Below are 18900 nucleotides of genomic sequence, written 5' to 3'. Positions count from 1 at the left end.
TGCTGGCAAAACTCATGTATTTTTTTACTTTAACAAATACTAAATTCCTGTGCTGGTGTTTTTGCTTGTAGAAAGGATGTGTGAGTGCTACAACACATAAAGCACTTACAATCAGCCCAATGCAATAATAAACATCAAAATGCATCAGCTCATTAACATATAATATCACAGCCAAATTAGTGCTTATTTATAATTTTAAATATATTTTTGAGTTATATAAACATCTGAAGATGGAACTTTTACATGTAATGGAGAGAATTTTTATGTTTTATCATTGGACTGGTCAAATGCAAATCTGTGTTTTAAGAGTCATAATTCTTGGTACACAGTTTTTCACAACGAACATTTGTCCTTTAGTTCCACACAGAGTTAGTGCCATTAGTGCATAAACAACAGTGCAAACTTCCTTTCACTGCGGCCCTGTAGCTCTTTTCGGAACAACGCTGTGGCGACTTTATGTCATTCATCTCTCCACTCGGTCATCCAGTCACCCACCTTTGGCTTGGCTCGGGGTTTGAGCTGCTCCAGCTTCTTGGCTGCAGCCTCGATGGATGCTGCTGCTCCGAGCAGCTCAGTCTCTGCAATCACTGTTGGATCCTCGGGGTCCACCCACTCTGAACCTGAGGCGCGTATGCACACACATAATTAAGATCGTGACCTGAAAACAGGATTTTAGCAATACTTCACAAAGCAGCGTGTCAACAGAACATGCCTCACGCTGTGACCACAAAGTAAACAACAACAACAACACTGTGACCATACCAAAAAAAAAAAAAAAGTGCCACAGATCTTCACATCCCATGCAGAGCTGATGGACGCCACAAATTGCACAAAATTTCACTGCAATGAAGATGAAATGATTTCTTTGTGATGAGATGGTACATAAAACAAAGCGTGATGGATGGAGACGAATATGTACTTGAGAAGCCGGACAGCAGCTGGATTTGATGAGATTAAATAAACGGATGTTAGCTCTGAGGAGAGAAAGTGTTGAACAGCTCGCAACTGGTGAAATACGTCACAGTACATAAAACAGCCCTAACTTACCTCCATCTGTGGCAAGAGAAGGAGGACAGGAATATTACTAAATGTTTCTTAAAAGGATGGTTTCTGTTTCTCTGTTGCATTGGACATTATTATTGAGTATTTTTATATAAATTCCTTCTACTGGGAATTACAAATGCCAAACTTTGTTGGAAATTTAACGTGAATGAACAAAGGTTATCACTTACTGATGTGAATCTGAGCTTATCACATATGACACTTCAGGAGTTGGTGTGTGCAGATGTGGTTGCTGAATGTGTGCGTGAGTCATTACCTTTCATGGCCTCAGCGGTCTGGATGAGCTCTGTGACGGCTCCTGCCACCCGTTTGGAGCAAGCTGCCAGATGCTGCTTCTGCTCTGCAGTGGGCTTCTGCAGGACCTGCACACATATACACAAACCATTATACTATGAGAATCATTTACCAGTTTCAAAGCAGAGATGGAATAATCTGACACTAAGTGTGTCCTCTGCGCCAGGTCGTTCAGTATTGCTCGGCACAATCTATAAAATCCACGAGGATATTTTCCACCACTGACTGCTCAGTACCTTTTCAACGCACCACCTTTGGACAGTCAGCTTTTTCTGTAAAAGCTACAACTCAGTGGAACGCCCTGCCTGATGACATTAAGTCCTGTATTTCTATCAGCAGTTTTAAAAACAAACTGAAAAAGCTGCTTTAGAACACTCAGAACTGCAACCATTAATGTCTGTTTAATTGGTATTTGTGTGTGACTGTGTGTACGTGTGCTTCTAAGAGTATGTGTGTGTATAATGTTTTGCTTGACTGTCATGTATTTCAGTCCAGCAATGTCCTTTAAATTGACATTGTGTGAGTGTGTGTGTACGTGTGTGTGTGTGTGTGTGTGTGTGTAATGTTTTGTTTCACTGTGTCATGTACTTTTCTGTAACATTTTAATGTTGTGATGCTTTTATTGTGACCTGCCAAGGGACTGCAGATGGAAATTAGCTTAAAGCTAACTCTGGTGCAATACATCAAATGGAAACATTTATGTTTAATATTGTACATGGTCCCTTTTTAAATAAACTGATAATAATAATAACAATAACAATAACAATAATAATAATAATAATAATAATAATAATAATAATAATAATAATAATAATAATAATAATAATAATAATAATAATAAAGAGTGTGCACTAAGCTTTAGAAAAATGTGAAATTTAAGGTCAGGCAGCATAAACCATTACAACAACATCTTTTTTTCATCCTACATGTCAATGCCAAAACCAACAAAACTTGTCTCTCTACACAGACTGAACAGTGTTCAACCTACCATTAGTACTTGTTCAAGCAGATCGATGTATCCAGTTGTACACTCTAATCCGAACATCAGCGCTCTGTTCTTCACTTCCTCGCTGACCTCTGGATGATAGGCTGCTTGCTGAAAGATAGAAACACACAGGAAAGTTTCCCTTTACTTCAGTAATTGCATCTGTGCAGGCATTCAGGCTGTGTGGGTACTAAAGGATTAATTTTGGGCTGTATTGTTTTTTAGGAAATATCTAGCCTTGCTTTGCAAGCCAATTCTGTAGAATATGATGGTTTACCTGCACCACATTATCATTTTGCTATGGGAAAAAAACAGCCTTTTTTGCACTTCTTTAAACCAGTCATTTGTTGCGGACTGGGCTAGAAGGATGTTGCTTCAGTGTTCATCCAAAATAGCAATGGGTGAAATTGTTTTGGTAGAACATTTGCTCGCAGGGAGGTGAGCACTGTGATTAAAATCAATAATCCACTGAAAAAACACAAACAAAGCTGCCTTACTACAAGATCCAATTCTGACCCAAATCCTCAGTGAAACTTGCAATTGTCAGTGTGGTAGGTTGCTGGCAGGAAGTTTTGGTTTCCCATAGCAAAGAAAATGGTAACACAAAGATAGCTGAAGGGAGGGAAAAAGCTGCTTGAAATAAGCTATCCATGGCAGGCTAACACCTGCATCTCACATCCAGTGAGTATTATTGGGGAATATCCAATGCCAATATAATAAAAACCCAAAATGCAGAAACATGAAGACATAATAACTCTAAGAGTTGTTTGCCTGCTAGTGGGAAAAGCACCTTGCAGGTGGTGAGCATGTCTGAAATGGCTTTGCGGCTGAGGTTGGCTGTATGGATGATGTCCTCCTGCCGGGCAGAGTTTCCTGCTGCTACAGCTTTAGCGGTTGCCATGGTGATGCCCTTAGTCATGCGAATGAACTCCTCAGGTGTCGTCGTCTTGTTGGGAGCATCTTTAGATTGAAACAGCTGAGGATGACACAGGACGGGCGGTTCACAAATTTGATTCACAGATTGATTAAGACGTACCTCCTCGATGTAGAAGAGCATGTAGCGTGACAGCTGCTTAGCCGTTTCATTAATTTACAAAATATTAGTCATCATTATTCAGCACAGATTTGTCACATGTACTTCCAAGCATTCATGTGCTTAACTTGCTACCCGTCCTCACCGCCATTTCCTGTTTAATACACTCGATAGTGGCCTCCAGCGCTCTGGTGCCTCGAGTAGCCTCGTCCTCCACAGCCTTCACTGTCTTCAGCAGGGACGTCACATTAGTCACCATGACCTGGCAGAAAAAGCACGGAACACGGTGTTCATCCACATCAGCGTGTTGAAACAGCAACAAGGTCACAAAAACATGTTTCCAAGTCATAATCTCCAAATACAAATAGGTTAGACCGACAGATCCCAATTTACTGACCTGTTGGAGAATTGAACACATTAAATCATATTACTATAATAATATTCACAACTACGAGAGGAATAGTACTTTTAAAAAAATCTAAATCAATAGAGAAACTCTTAATAGTGAAAACAATGAGGCAGGACTGTCTGTTTTATAAATTAAAAGTGTGTGAAACGAAGGCACTTCTCCACATTGGTGCAAACATGCCTAAAGACATGGGAGAAAATCGCTGCTACAAGCCCGTCTTACTCATCATTTTGTGACAAATAACTGAAAAAATTTAGAGGTGCTGATGGAACACGTACTTTAGTTAAAAAAAACAAAACTATATTCTATGCTAATTCAATATAGAGGAACAAATCAAACATTTCTATGGATGTAATGTTGCAGTTACTTTGGAGAAATGTCAGAATATGAAGAATACAATCACAGGACTGGCAGTCAGTTAAAGGTGTAATACACCACACTGACAGACAGGGGGAGCACAGCACACACTGAGAGGAGCCTGCTGCCTTCAAGGACTTGAAGCTAAAATCCTACAAATGGTTTAGCAGATTTTTCTTCTCCACCTCAGGTCCTAAAACTGCGTGTGAGGCATGTTTTTATCATCTCAAAGACTCCATGACACTCTTTGCCGTTACTGACTGTGAACTGACAATTTTTTTTCTTCAAACTTGTCAGCTCGAGGTGATAATGAGCCGTCAGCAGTGTTATCAGTGAATTACGAACCGCAGCTTTGAAATTTTACACTGCATATGTGTCGGAGCAAAGAATTTGAGCTGATTTATGTCGGTTAGAAATATCCCAGTTTCCTGTTATCCTGAACACCCTGGTCATTAACATTATGGAGACACAGTCTGCAGATTAACTGTTGTGAACGAGGTTTCATGATGGCAGCAGGGGTGCTGCAACTGATTCATGGCTCTGCCTGAGGAAGAGGAGAACGGCTGCTATGAACACATGCAGCGTGAAGAATAGTGTAACTGATTTGATTCCTCATAAGTAAAAAAAAACACGAAGAAACTCCAGCATTCTGAGTTTTAACATGCCTTGATCTGAAAAAGATATAGAATCTATATATGACTGCCTACAGAGTCCATTAAATTAGATGACATAGTGTCAGTTCAGAGTTATCGTCTCACCTTGGCAGCACTCTTCAGTTGGTACATGGACGGATCATCTGCTGACTTGCCAGCGGCACACTTGGTGGCACTAATGAGCTCAGCCAGCGCCTTGGCTACATCTTTGACAGCATTTATCAGAACCACCTAGAGAAAACGACAGACAGATGCCAATTAATCACTATGCAGTCTGGGAGAGACAAAGGTTATTTGCCATTCACAGCTCATTCTTCCAGAATTCCTCCTGATAACTGGCACACTGAATAAAGGATGAGCAGAAAATTGTGGGTAGAAAAAAAAAAACACGACTGGCTAACCTGTGTCTCAGGATCATCAGAGCCGATGCTGGCAGATCCCAGTTTGACTACATCTGTGAGCTGCGTAATGGTTTTGGCAGAAGACTGGGCAGCTTGAGCCAACCTGTCCTGACCGGAAGCTGCACCAGACACCAGCATCTTTGTGTCCTCGACCAGAGCTTTGGCCGTCTTCAAAATGTTCTCCCTGACAGAGAAAAGAAGGAACCAGAAAATGGAGAAAAGCAGAAAGGATAAATTAAAGACAAAGACATAAGAAGATTTGGCAATAATGAAATCATTACCCGAGATTGTAAACCTAACAAAAACATAATTCCAGAGCAAAATTCTGGATATTCTTTCAATGATCTGCGTCTTACTCGAGCAGAAATACAATGTAAATGTGTGTGTGAATTACAGTGAACAGATCTGCCACACAACGTCTCTCATATCAAAGGCATGTCTTCATCAAAGCTCGTGCAAACACAAGGAGGACAGGTGAGGTTATGGAACATGTCAAGTCAGCCATTTAGCTCAAGTTGACAAGGGAAATTGATAGCAAGCTGCTGCAAAGTTCCTTCTTGACTTCTAAGGGAGCTGTGTGACATAATTTGAGATGAACCGAGTGTGTTCTCTTTCACCCCGCTCTGACACTGCTCCTCTACATTTCTGCTTTTATGATTCTTCAGTGGGGTACAGTGCAGTTTTAATATAGACTATCTGTAAGGATCTAACTTAATCATTTCTAGTTGTAGTGGCATGTACAGTGACAAGTCTAGTCTTGGATTATTAGATATGTATCTGTCTGAACCGTGTTCGTTCAGAAATAATAAGCATAACCCAGTTCAACAGAAGTCAAACAATGTGGCTTGTCACAGAATATAACCAGAGTAATTTCTATGCTCTAAATCTCCTGCTGTTTTCTTCTTTTACAATACGAATGCTGCCTCTGAATCCTAAATGTAAGAACAAGAACAGTAAGAGATGTGACACTTTCTACATTGCTCAAACCCTCGGGGTAATTTGCAGTTTCCAAAGCCAGACATTTCCTCTCTGTTCAGCAGCTAATAAGTCATTGTGTCAGTCCGAGATGAAAGATAACCACAGGGTGGCTGTTAGACTCCAGTCAGGTGTTGCACTTATAGACTCCGCTATGTCTCACACAGTTGTATTTATATACAAACACATTCGGATAAATGTCATGCCCAAACCTGTGGTCAGCGAAGGACTCGTCATTCTCTGCGTTGAGGGTGCCGGCGGAGGCAAACATGATGGTGGTGTCCAGATCAGCGATGATGCCGGATACTGCGCTGGCTGCCGTGATGCAAGCCTGAGTGCCCTTGTTACCTGCCTGGAGGGCTGAGAGCACCAAGGACACCTGGGGACACAGACAGACATCACAGCCTATAATTAAACAGGTGAGGATGTGAAAATCACTTGGTATGAGACAGAGATTGGTTTTTTCCCAATACTTAAGCTGCCTGAAAAGCATCTGGATTGGTGAATTTCATGATTTGTGCGTATATTAAAAAATGCATACAAGTTCGGAAACGAGCGCTGAAGTAGTGTTGCTATGTTTTGGTCATTCTGTAAAGTGATGAAGACAGAACAAAGCCGCAGTCCAAAGAGTATTTAAAAATTTGCTGTGATGACAAAATATCATGTTGGCACAAAGCCGCACACATCATCAATCACTCAGTGAAATGAGTATGTGTCGTACTGATTTCCACCATTTGCTTTCCTCACAGATGCCGGAGTGACAGCAGAAATTAATTAACTGATATTTCTTGTCTCGAACACAAAAAAGGCCGGAACACACACAGATATTATTCTTAGAAATGAGAGCTGTGGAAAGTTCAGAGATAGGAAAAGGTTAGGATCTCAAAATGCGACCAGTATTCCATGTTACACGGACAAAATCTGTCCTTTACTTCTCATAAAGACGTTTAGCAAACAATAACACGAAGAAAAAATATACACTACTCTGTATGTTATGGGTTCTCAAAATTAAACTGCAGTTAGACAAAATCATTTAGTACTAACCCACGAAAGCAGAATCACTTAGCGTGAAACACACAAAAACAAAGCATTGTTTTACTATTCCAGAGAAGAACAACACTAAACACGGTTCTCTGGGTGCAGATCATATCAGGCCGAGCAGGAAAAACTCCAACCTAGAGATTAGGCAAGCAAACAAAAAACAACAATGATGAATGTTGTCACAAAGTGTCGAGTCTCGGGTTAATATATGGGGCAACAGTTTAGCTTTGGTGGTGGAATAGGTGAGACGGTGACAAAATAATTCTTCTGCCAAATGTTTCAGGTAAGAAGCAAAATGTGGCTAAAAAAATGGATTAATCCAGATCTTTTAATGACAAAATAATACCTTTTCTGTGACTGCTCGGGCACATTCAATGAGCTCCCGCTTGGTGAAGCTGTCGGACGGTGTGATCTGCAGAGCTCCAGCCTTCTGGACCAGGAAGATACAGCCATGACCAAGTTCCTGCACTCTAGTCTTGATCTGGAAACCAATCTGCATTAACAGAACACAGAAATAACATTACAAACTCACTGAGTGAATGAATAAGGCAAATAAGAAGTTGCACCATAGGAATTGATTTGTGTTGTAACGGTTTGTGTGCAAATGTTTACATCCACTTAGCTAGAAGTGTTACTCTCAACTATAGCTTTAAAAGCTGCCATGCTGATGCAGCAGAGCTGTGTAACCGGTAAGACTATCTGTCTCTGGGTGCCCTCACCTCTTCTGGCTCAGCTGTGTGAGCAGCCAGTCGTCCCTGAACGGCCAGCTGGCTGTAGTCCACGGTCACCTGAGAGGCCAGAGCTCCCAGCTCATCTGGACACGTCACTGATTTAGTCATCTGATGGATAAACACATATTAAATGTCAGCCCAAACTCAACCGTCCAGGTTTACTTCATTTCACTCATTGTTTGCAAACTGTAGAGCATTTTTGATGACAATGCATATTATCTTTTTTTGTTTTTAGAGACCTCAGCTTTCATGAGGAGTAGCCTGGAGAATATGACACTAGCCCAGCTTCTATAACAAACCAGCAAACATTTTTATATTGAATGACTGTTGTTTCAACGTCCAATGAAGAAATCCTTTTATGATTGAAACTAGTTTTGAAATCAAAGTTGTGCTGATGTCTAAGATGTTATCAGAACATTTGCTGAATATCTTTCCTGGACATTCAAGCAAGAGTCTATATTATCCTTTTATAAATGGAAAAAATATATATATTTAAAAATTGAGGGCCAACAAAAACACAAACAGTGATTAGATCAGGGATCATAACCGTAACTGTGACATGCTACCTACTGAGCTAATCAGCTGTGGTATAGAATAAATATATAATACAAACTTATATTGGAAGAGCATAGGGTCATTTGTTGCTGTGACAGTTCATAGGCTCATACTTAATGAGCTCAACACACACGACAGAACAACATAAATTGCAAAAACTTAGCTTTTGTATTTATAAAGGGTGGTGAGTAATACTAGTATTGGAGTAGATGCCGTGTTATCTAGTTGTAAAATGGTTGCAATCATTTGCTTTTTATCGTAATCAATCAATCGTAAGCAATCAATATTTTCTGGTTTGTAAAATATTTTGACTGTGCCGTTATGGGTAACCCACTTTCAGAAACTTCTGTACAACTTCACCATCTAACTAATGTTTGCTGGGCACATGCTTTATTAGAAACCAGCTAAGGCGTTTCCTCATAAAAACAATATGTGGCCCATCAAACACTGAGTCAAACTGTGAAGGCTTACGGTTTAAATCAGTTTATTACTCTGCCAAAGAATGTAGCAGAGTTATGTGACGATCGGCGTACATTTGTCTGTTAATCTGTCCTTCCATCTGTTAGTAACACTACTCAAAACTAGAATAACGGATTTGGATGAAATTTTCAGGGAAGGTCAGAAATGACACAAGGACCAAGTGATTAGATATTGGCAGTGATGCGGCTTATAGTCTGGATCCACGGATTTGTTAAAGATTTCTGTATCATTGCAAGATAGCAGGACGGTGTCACTGTAACTATGACAACAAGTGAACGCTACATAAGCTGCCTGCTGACGATCTCATGATTGCAATCCTACTACAAATCCACTGCTGCGAGAGAAATCATACAACAACTAAGCAGCCTTGGCAGAGTACTGCGCTCTCTGAGTGCTTTTCTTGTTGCTAAATGTGGTTCTTACCAACTACACTATGCAATGGCACAGTGAAGTTATGTCGGCGTGACAAACAATCAACTTGTAGTAAATCAATTGGATAAAAACAAATTTTTCCATACAAATCGTGAATTAGCACCAAGCAGCATTCACATTTGTATAAGCTGCTATGGCAGATAAACCACATTTTGATGTCCTGTAATTTCAGAAACAGTTTTGACAGAGTTACCTTAATTTATATGACAGTCCTGAAAAATGAAGACTTCAAGTATGGTCCAACTAACCAGCGAGAACAATATCAAATAAACGTTTTTCTGAAATGGTCTGAAAACATTCAGAATTACTTAAAGACTCACCATTTCCTGAGCAGTAACAGCAATTGTCTTGGAGTATTTCACCATACTGGTCTGGTAATCCACAAAGGAGCCGTCAGGTTCAGGTGGCGTCCCCTCGTCCAGCTAAGAAAAGACACACACAGTTAAAATGGCTCTGCGATTCATAATTAAAGGTGACATTTGTTTGCCTTTCATAATCGGCGCAAACTGCTTCAAACGTGAAGACAATCAATCATTCGGCTCTTTAGCTGCAATGACATTTTAAATCTAATCTACTCTTCAATCACACTCATCCTGCCAGGTGTGCAGGCATCGGTTCATCTGCAAACCAGCATTAATGTAATTTTATATTCTGATAAACACTCAGGATGAATGATAAGCACTCATTATAAATTACCCACCAAATCCACTCTGTAATTACAGCTTTAAAATGGCATCAACTCTGAAAACATTTGATCACCAGCTTGCAGTGCAAACATGAATGTTTCTGCTAAATTAGACAGTGTTCAACACACGCGAGTGTCATGAGAAGGCAGAGGTGATGAGAGAGAGAGGAAGACGTGTGGGAAAAGCATACTGGTACTGAAACGACTCCCTAAAATCACAAGTACATAATGTTTGCTGCTCCCGCTGACAGAAATAACACCTTAGAATCTGTGGTCCTGACTAAATGCCTCGAAGTTGAACAGAAAAGCTTTTTAAATCACCTCAGCTTAAACCACAGTGGACAATGACCATTATGTCGATGGATTATCGGAGAGGATTATCCCCATTTAATCAAGTAAACTGAGTGGCACAGACAAAACACACCTAAATTGAACCAACATTAACTATTGTGATGTGCCACAGAGGTGGTGTGCAGACGCCACTCCCTCTGACGAACTCACACATCTGAGGCACTTCATCACCTTTGCAATATTTCTCACTCGGGAGGGTGAGGAGTGATATAATTAGCTGATGCTGTTCTCCGTCAGTACCCGAGATAAAAGGCTTTTTCTTGCTTCGCACCTTATGTGTTTGCCAATAGTTTGACTGTTAATTGGAAAGATAGTCCAAATTGCCTTGCGCTGACAAAGAATGGCTGCGTTGACGATCAATTTTCCTCTGCTTCAGCGACTTGTGATTTGTATTAGTATGTTAATCATTGACTTTTTATGGTGCCAAGGAAACACTATGATGTCACACACAGAAACTGGAAAACATGGGTCAAAAAGCAGAAAAGAGATCTTAATTAGAAAATGATGGCTGCATCTGTGAACCCTGGAGCATACTGGAAAACAAGAGCATTTGCTTCCCTGCCAGTTCTGCTGTATTCACTTTCAAATTTCAATCAGTTTATCACACTTATTTTTGGTGCTGCATTCTAGTGTTCCTCAGCAGCCACAACATAAAAACATCTGGGCCATGGACACAGGACCTGTGTGGGGGTCTCACACTGGGACATTGGTTGAGGGGTGGGGCCTACATGAACCAGACTTGTTCCTGTGCATCTGCTTTGGAGGCCAGGTCAATGCTTTTTGCTGTGTGGAAGGTCAGACTGTCCTGCTGGGGGAGGTCAGTGGTACTGGGGAGTTAACTTGGCCGGTGCTTGGTATGAAATGTTTAGGTGGGTGGTATGTGTCCAAATGACATCCGCATAAAAGCCAGGACCCGAGGTTTCCCACCGAAACATTGTAATCGCTGTTCCACGTCACCTGTCAATGGTTTTAATGTTGTGGCTGAGCACCATGTGCTGTTGTTGGGCTCATTTTTCCATGTCAGATCTGGTTGGTGAGGGTGATGGGAGACCGGGGGAGTGCAAGGATAACTGTGTTGACCCTTCAGCTCAGCAGGGAATCTTGATCATCTTAGGATAGAATCAGATGATCAAATTATCTGATTTTGCAGACATATTGTGGTGAAATGAGGACAGATTAGAAGTATCAACCTATAACCAGATGCTATTGAACTGGGTCGGATGGTGGTGAAAGAAAGATCGAATAAACCAAACAGTAAATTGGGGGCATCTGGACATGTCACTTGTCCTGAAAAACCTTTAACTGAATGCACAACGGCTGTAGTTGGGGCATGAGGTCAGAACGTGTCCAAGAAACTTGACAGGGAAGAGACCCCAAAAGGAAGATTTTTATTTTTATCCCGTCTTACAAATGCCTCAGGAAACCCCAGGAAAAGATATAAAATGGTACTGGGGAAACTAATACACTTGGCTACTGCTACTGCTAAGAAAGAGTCCAAATAATCACCAGTCTGGCAGCAGCAGCAGCAATTAATGCTTATCCAAGAACCAGGGAGTGTGAATAAATATAACCAGTAAAACTCCAAGCAGAAGAACAAATTAAAAGTGTGCAGATACAATGCCGCACTTTCTGATCATTGCTGGTTACCAAGCATCAAACAACCTGTAAGACAGACTCCACCCAGCAGCACCCACCTTGGCCATGGCGTCTGCAATGGACTCCACCATTCCTCCCACCATTCCCACCTCACTGGCAGCCTCATTCAGCGTCACCATGATGTCATCAACCGCCTCCTTCATGAGCTGAGCTGCCTCTGCTATAGCATCATGGGTATGTGATGCCTGTAAAGTGTGACACAGCACAAGCGCACATGAAATAATCACCATAACGACAAGCGGATGCGCATAAAAACGACCCTGCACGGACACAGGTAATGATCCTTACTGAGGCACTGAAACACTTCACATCATCTGTGCAGGTGTGGAGCAGCAGTGAAGCGTCAGTTTAAGCAAAGTGCATTGAGCGTAAAATGGAGCATTAAATGGTCTTGCCTTGGGGTTTCCTCCACCCTCCTTGGCAGCGTAGAGCATCTGCAGGGCAGACTCAGCCAGAGTCTTGGTTTGGTCCAGGAAAGTCATCTGCTGCTGGTGGTCACTCAGCTTGGATGCCACACCCACAGAGGCCTTAATCAGCGGTTCAAAGTAACGAGCCAGTTGGGTCACCTGAGGCAAAGAGTGACAGTTTTTAATGAGGTCTTTGAAGAAAAACTGAAAAAAGAGTGCTTCAGCCTAGATAGTGTTACATGTCACATTAACACTGGGGCCAGAACAGTTACAGAAAATGAATGAACATCATCATCCATTATTATCAAATTGTATGGTTTCAATCAGATATGTGGTAAATCTTTTAGATATTTCACTTATTGAATGCTATTATCCAGACTTTTAAGCAGATTCAAATGCGCTGTCTGCTGAGGGAATGGTAGGGAAGAGTGTATTTTATAGCGTCCTGATTTGTTTTTACATACATCCTTCAATTAAAATCAAGTTTTTTACCTTGTTAGCATGTTGGTTTTTATATGTTAGAAGACTTATCACGGGCAAAATAAGCAGTCAACACCATGGTTGAGCGTTTTTGCCTTGAAGCTGCAGTGTACCAATGACCATCTCCAAAACTGTGATTCCGACTACATACATAACAAACCACTTCTGTCATCTTGCAAGCCGTGCCTTTCCATCATCATTCTTCTTCAGAATCAGTTTTTGGTTTAAACATGTACAGCTGAATTACTCTGACTTCACAGATTTGCATATTCTGAAGTAGGCAACATGTAGAGTTACATCACAGCCATTTTCAGGGAGGAAGGGTTCATTTCAATGGAAACGTAACGTCTAAATATGTAATTTTGATACACAAAGATGAGTTTTTAAGGGTTTAATCAATGACCAGAGAGGGAATTTAATAATTCACATGAATGATTAAATTCACACGAAGAAAGGCTAGAAACCTGCTGATGTTAAACAACAGTAGGTGGTGTAGTACACAAATACTAAAATAGAAAATATGTCTGCATCTTGCACTCTAAAGTAAATATGTCTTTTTCATGTGCAATGCTGAAACAATATTTATCTTGTTCATAGTGCCCACACCTGACATACAGCAATATGCAGTACTGCTGTCTCTGAACACTGCTGCTAAAAAAGTACCACTTTGTTGCTCCACAGTTACAGTGTAATAGTAATTAACTCCCTGCCCTATATACCTTGTGTCCTAGTTGGGAAGCTTCGCCCCTGGCAGCAGTGGAAACGGGGTCAATTAAGTGGCCAATTTCCTGCACGGTGGACGTCAGCTGCTCTTGTAGTGCCTGAAGAGAGGAAATAAAAAGAAATTAGTTTTTGTGTTGCTTTTTACGGGAGACAGAGGTGCATTCAAATAAGTCAGCTGGGACCTGCTTAAAAGCATCAAGTAGGAAAGTGAACAGAAAAGTACTTGCCCAAAGCTACTGGAGCTTCGAATAAGTGAGTTTAGACTTTTCACAGAACAGCAAACCTGGTGAAGTGTCCAAGTCTATTCTGAACCCTTCTGCATTACCATATACCAGTTTTAGGGCACGAAGATCTACTGGGATTCAAAGTGCACTGCGAGACAACTACTAGAAGCAACCATTTAAAATACTGCTTTGCACTGCAGAAAGTAGTTTTTTTTTTTTGTTAAATCCCTTGTTTCTGTAGAATGAGTTATCTGTCTGCCCAGAATGGACAAAATCAAATTCACAGAGCATGCTACAGAATAAAAGACAACAACAACTGACTGTAAAACTGGCAGAGGACAAGAAGGAAAGGGTAAGCGAAAGAGAAAAGCGGCCAGACAAGAACAAAAACATGCAAATGGAGAAAGATACCAGCAGCTGTCTGCAGAAAGTGTCGAGGCGTCGTCTGGCGGTTGCTTACCTCCAGTGAGATGTCGTCCCTGCTAGGTAAGTTCTGGCTGACGGCTGCCAGAGATGCCTGCTCAATGTCCCGGATACATTTGTTGATGTTATCAATTGACGAGTCACACTCCCGCTGGCCTGGGGCCTTGTCCCTGTGAATAAAATAAGGCAGGAAAAGAGGAGAAACAGAAAGCAATAAAATGGTTACAGACAAAAATGAGCAATGCAGAAAGGAAGTAATACACACAGGAAGAGAGAAAAAAAGAACAAATGTTAACATAAATGAAAGCTACTAAAACACTGACAGGTTCCAGGCTGTCTCTTTAACATCTTTTCTACTGTATTCCTCATCTCACTGCTGCTCAGGCCACATCTACTGAAATGTGGCCTGTAGGGTTTTGTCACAGCACAGGGAGATCCAGCTGGGCAGTCAAATTAGCTTTGAGGCCTCTGAGTTGTCTGGGACTCCGGCCTCATGGGCAGAATAAGTTAGCTAAACATCCATTTCCATGCATGGCAGCACATTGTAAGTAAAACTAAAATCAAACCTCGTCTCTGTGTGTAATGAGACCAACAAAGTTATGAGGTCAGCTTTTGCAGGACAGAGTCCACTGCTATTTGTATTCTTTAGCATCGCAGTATATCACAGAATTCTATTAAAGGCCCGGGCCAAACTCCCAGCATTGAATTGAAAATGCCGCGGTGAAGTCATGTCTAAAAGGAAGACTGTGATAAGGGCATCAGAATTGAAGGAGATGCTAAGCCGGCTGTGCGTGAATGCTAATGTGCAGATGTTCAGAGACGAGGAGGAATCTTAACATTCAGTGCATTTGACACGTGGAATTAGTCCCTCATGGGCATCAGTTTTGTTCTGATCAAGGTCAGGTAGAAAAGGTGTGAAAGAGGAGATTATAAATGTAAGTTACACAGGTATAAGAACAAGTACGTGCCACCCCGGGGTACAGGATTTTGGGCATCCTTTCTCCAGGTGTTTCATAGAGCAGGTACACAGATAAGAGAGAAAGCTGTATTACAGCCAAAACTCAATTCTCAGGTTCATAACCTTAATCATGAATTTTCACCTCCCTTAATCCCGACTATATAGAAATGAAGCACAATAGGGAGAAAATTGGATAAAGGATTAAAAATCGGTAACTTTCTGGAGTCTCCCCTGGTTGTCTGGCAACCACACTGCTACAACAAGACTCCTGAGAGAAACAGTTACACAATGGAAAACCACAATGTCATGTTTTTTTTTTTTTAAATCTCAGCTTATTAAAACAGCAAGGCTATTTATTTTCCTCGTTCCAACCTTTAAGCTAAGCGGCTGCTGGTGTTAACTTCATATTTGCCTCACAGACATGAGAGCTACTGATCTCCGTGTCAAACTGTGAGAAAGCAAATGTGCACACTCCCCAAACTCTTCCTGAAAACGCAGCCTTCACATACTGTACCTCGTCAGCTTTTCTGTTTGTGTAAAATCTGAACAGATGTCGTTCACTAACCGGATGGCTGTGATGAGACCCTTGATGGAGTCGGAGACGGTGCGAGAGTGACCAGCCAGAACCGACCACGTGGGCGGGTCTTTGGGGTTGATAACCAATGAGCGTGCAGTTTTGAGCAGGTGAGTAGAGCTGTCCAACATAGAGCGTGCTGAGTGGAGGATGGGCTCCTGTGCTGCAGAGCCCTACAGAAAAACAAAAAATAAAGATGGAGACATGCACACATTTATTACAATATCCTGCTTTTGTGGTTGATGCCACAATTTCCTGTAGGGCTGCTGTAAAACAAACACTATAACACTGAAGTTCACCGAGCCTTACCTCATTGCTGATTTGAGCTGGGACACTGGCAAACTCGGGGTTTGAAGCAAATGTCGTCAGGTTTTCCACAGCTTCGATTAGCGGAGCTGTGGCGACTCGACACCGGTTCCTGTTCTCCTCTGAGAAATCACCGTCTAAAGCCTAGAAAGTGAGAGACGCAGAACATGACAGTGCATGAAACAACTAGGATTAAAGTCTATCAATTAAGCTATCAAATTAAGTTAGCAAACAAAAGAGTCAAAAATGAAACAAACCACTGACAGACGCTTGACAGCAATTATTTTTTGCAGACAACTATGAACTGATGTGAATCGCAAATGTATCAGAATTGACTGAACAGAGGATTTCTCAAAATTAACCCGCATCAATGACAGAATTCAGAGATGTACTGTGGTATGCCAGGACAGATTCGACTGTTACAAAAGACTGAAATCCTACCTTGATGGTTTTGACCAAGTTGGCGGTGCTGTTGGCCACCTCCTTGGCAGACTGGACAAAGTGTCTCTTGGCAACAGGGTTGGTTGTCTTAGAGGAAGCCAGACGGCAGGCGTTGCACAATGCCGAGGTGTGCTTAGCAACAATGGTGGCTGCTGAGAGCACCTGTCACATTTTAAACAACAAAAGGGTAAATCAGCAATGGAGACTTTAATCTAAAAAATAATATACTTGTAAATTAGACTGCAGCCATTAAATGCTCACTTCCTGTGTCATGCCTTTGTATTTATATAAACCATAAACACTGCACTGTGACTCCTTGTTTTTGTTGTTTTGGGACATTTTTGCCTTTAGCAGACAGTTATTGAGGAGAAAGATAAAAAATAAGACAAAACAGAGCAGAAGATTGGCATGTAGTCAAGGTCCAGCGGGCCAGAAATCAAACTAGGGACTCAGTGCTGACTGCATTTGCATCCATGTCGCATGCATTTGGGCCACTGATATTTCTATGTATTATGTATAATGTATTTGCTATTGAATCAGAAACGATCTCTCTTTGAACCCTTAAAAGTTGGAATCTGATTCATGAGAGACTCCTTAGGGAGGCATATAATTAGGCACAAAGCTGTTAGTCTTTAACACCGCGTGTTGCTGAGAACAATAAAGGTAATAATTAGGTAAATATTAATATAAGACTTTCAGATCAGCAGTGAAGCCATCAGGCCACAAAGCAGTTGGATCTTGCATCAGGTGTTTGCACAGGCTATTGTGCAATTGTTTGAGCAGAATAATATTTTTGTTTACTTTAATGATCAGTTCTGTAGAAATCCAGTAGTTTTAGGTAACTATGGTGTAGAACAGTTAGTGACTGATGATGGTGGCTTCATTTACATATATATAATGTCCATGTGTCTATATTGGTTTTAAGAACAAGAAAACTCAGAGAACATGACTTCAGGAATATCTATATATAACACAAGTGCAATAGAAACCCTGAAATGAAGTACACAACAGCAAAACAGCAACAAAATCCAGCAAGAACTGCATCAGCTTACATCATTCCACAAGTTTAACCTTCAACCACCCAAAACATTGACTTGATGCTAAATCGTACTGCATCACAGCTCTGCAGAGCAGCAGAAAAACAACATTTTGCGACTGTGATCACACTGTACATTATCTGGTTATAATACACAGTTAACTCAGGTTTTTGGGAGATGCACTGTATAATCAGAAATTACTGTACATGCATGTACCTGGGAGGGGCTGCTCTCGGGGTCAACAAGATTCTGACAGGCCATCTGGATTGCCTGGTTGGCTTTGGCGAACTGGATGGGATCCACCAACCCCTGGTGTCCTGCTTGACTGTTGGGATCAGATACACCCACCAGGTAGGAGGCCTGTGGAAAAATAACACCTGTCAACAGCCTTCACCAGTATCACCCCTACTAATAAAAAGGCATCACAATCCATTTAGCAGCTCATGTACTGTAGAGATTAGCTTCTCTTCATGCCGTACCTGTCCTGCAGCTTCAGTGAGGCCACACAGGGCTTTGGAGGCCGACCCCACACAGTCTCCAAACGCAGGCACATCACCGGTCTTGCAGTTTTGAGAGATACCTGCCATCGACTCTCCCAGGACCTGGACAGAGCACCAGCACAACAAACAGGAGACAAGGAGGAATGCTTCGGATGCTATGTGTGCTTGGTGTTGTGATTACTGCACCGTTTTATTCAGCGTCTCACCTTGGAGTTCTCCATCACACTCTCGATGCAGTCGAAGTAGGAGAGGTCACTGACCGGTTCATTGGGATTGTCCAGCATTCCTCTGACAGCCTAAGAAATGAGAGGGCAGTTTTATAAGAGGTTCTGAAGGTTAATTACTATCACAAAATTCTCTTTGGTTAGTACCAGATGAAAGAATGAGTAATATTTCTTTGTCTACTACAGAGCATGGCAAATAAACCGAGCTCAAAACTCCTTTCAAGCATTGGTTGATATGATTGTTGACTGTTCCTGGTTCATCACCAGGTGGTCAAGCTTTGTTTACCTCCAGCTCTCTCAGGGCGTTATCACACTCCTTCTGGCCAGGAGCCTGCTGTGTACACAGCGTGATCAGCTGGTTGATGCTGTCAGTCACAGCTCTGAAACAAAGGAAAACAAAAGGGAAAAAAAATCACACCCCAGTCTTTGAAGGTGCATAGTAATAAGTGTTTCTGGGCATGCTGGCTTTGACATGTCAGCACATGTACTGGAGGTTTATTGTG

General features: G+C 41.5%; 1 protein-coding gene across 3 annotated transcripts in view; it reads right to left on the bottom strand.

The window, feature by feature from the left end:
* Positions 1 to 18900, bottom strand: part of tln2a (talin 2a) — a 102122-nt gene that overhangs the window by 6079 nt on the left and 77143 nt on the right. For all 3 annotated transcript variants that reach the window (XM_023291347.3, XM_055010752.1, XM_055010749.1), the window contains exons 33-54: positions 18684 to 18777; positions 18380 to 18469; positions 18153 to 18275; positions 17890 to 18033; positions 16637 to 16798; positions 16199 to 16339; positions 15881 to 16062; positions 14395 to 14527; positions 13707 to 13808; positions 12496 to 12666; positions 12139 to 12285; positions 9729 to 9830; positions 7930 to 8049; positions 7557 to 7703; positions 6382 to 6548; positions 5195 to 5378; positions 4899 to 5024; positions 3520 to 3636; positions 3132 to 3317; positions 2345 to 2452; positions 1319 to 1424; positions 496 to 620 (exon numbers count right to left, since the gene is read on the bottom strand). In XM_023291347.3, the coding sequence (XP_023147115.2) occupies positions 496 to 620; positions 1319 to 1424; positions 2345 to 2452; positions 3132 to 3317; positions 3520 to 3636; positions 4899 to 5024; positions 5195 to 5378; positions 6382 to 6548; positions 7557 to 7703; positions 7930 to 8049; positions 9729 to 9830; positions 12139 to 12285; positions 12496 to 12666; positions 13707 to 13808; positions 14395 to 14527; positions 15881 to 16062; positions 16199 to 16339; positions 16637 to 16798; positions 17890 to 18033; positions 18153 to 18275; positions 18380 to 18469; positions 18684 to 18777 (2977 nt within the window). The remainder of the gene's footprint in view (positions 1 to 495; positions 621 to 1318; positions 1425 to 2344; positions 2453 to 3131; positions 3318 to 3519; positions 3637 to 4898; positions 5025 to 5194; positions 5379 to 6381; positions 6549 to 7556; positions 7704 to 7929; positions 8050 to 9728; positions 9831 to 12138; positions 12286 to 12495; positions 12667 to 13706; positions 13809 to 14394; positions 14528 to 15880; positions 16063 to 16198; positions 16340 to 16636; positions 16799 to 17889; positions 18034 to 18152; positions 18276 to 18379; positions 18470 to 18683; positions 18778 to 18900) is intronic.

The sequence above is a fragment of the Amphiprion ocellaris genome, chromosome 1, assembly GCF_022539595.1.
Source record: "Amphiprion ocellaris isolate individual 3 ecotype Okinawa chromosome 1, ASM2253959v1, whole genome shotgun sequence".
Lineage (NCBI taxonomy): Eukaryota > Metazoa > Chordata > Actinopteri > Pomacentridae > Amphiprion > Amphiprion ocellaris.
This window is presented reverse-complemented; position numbering and strand designations above follow the sequence as displayed.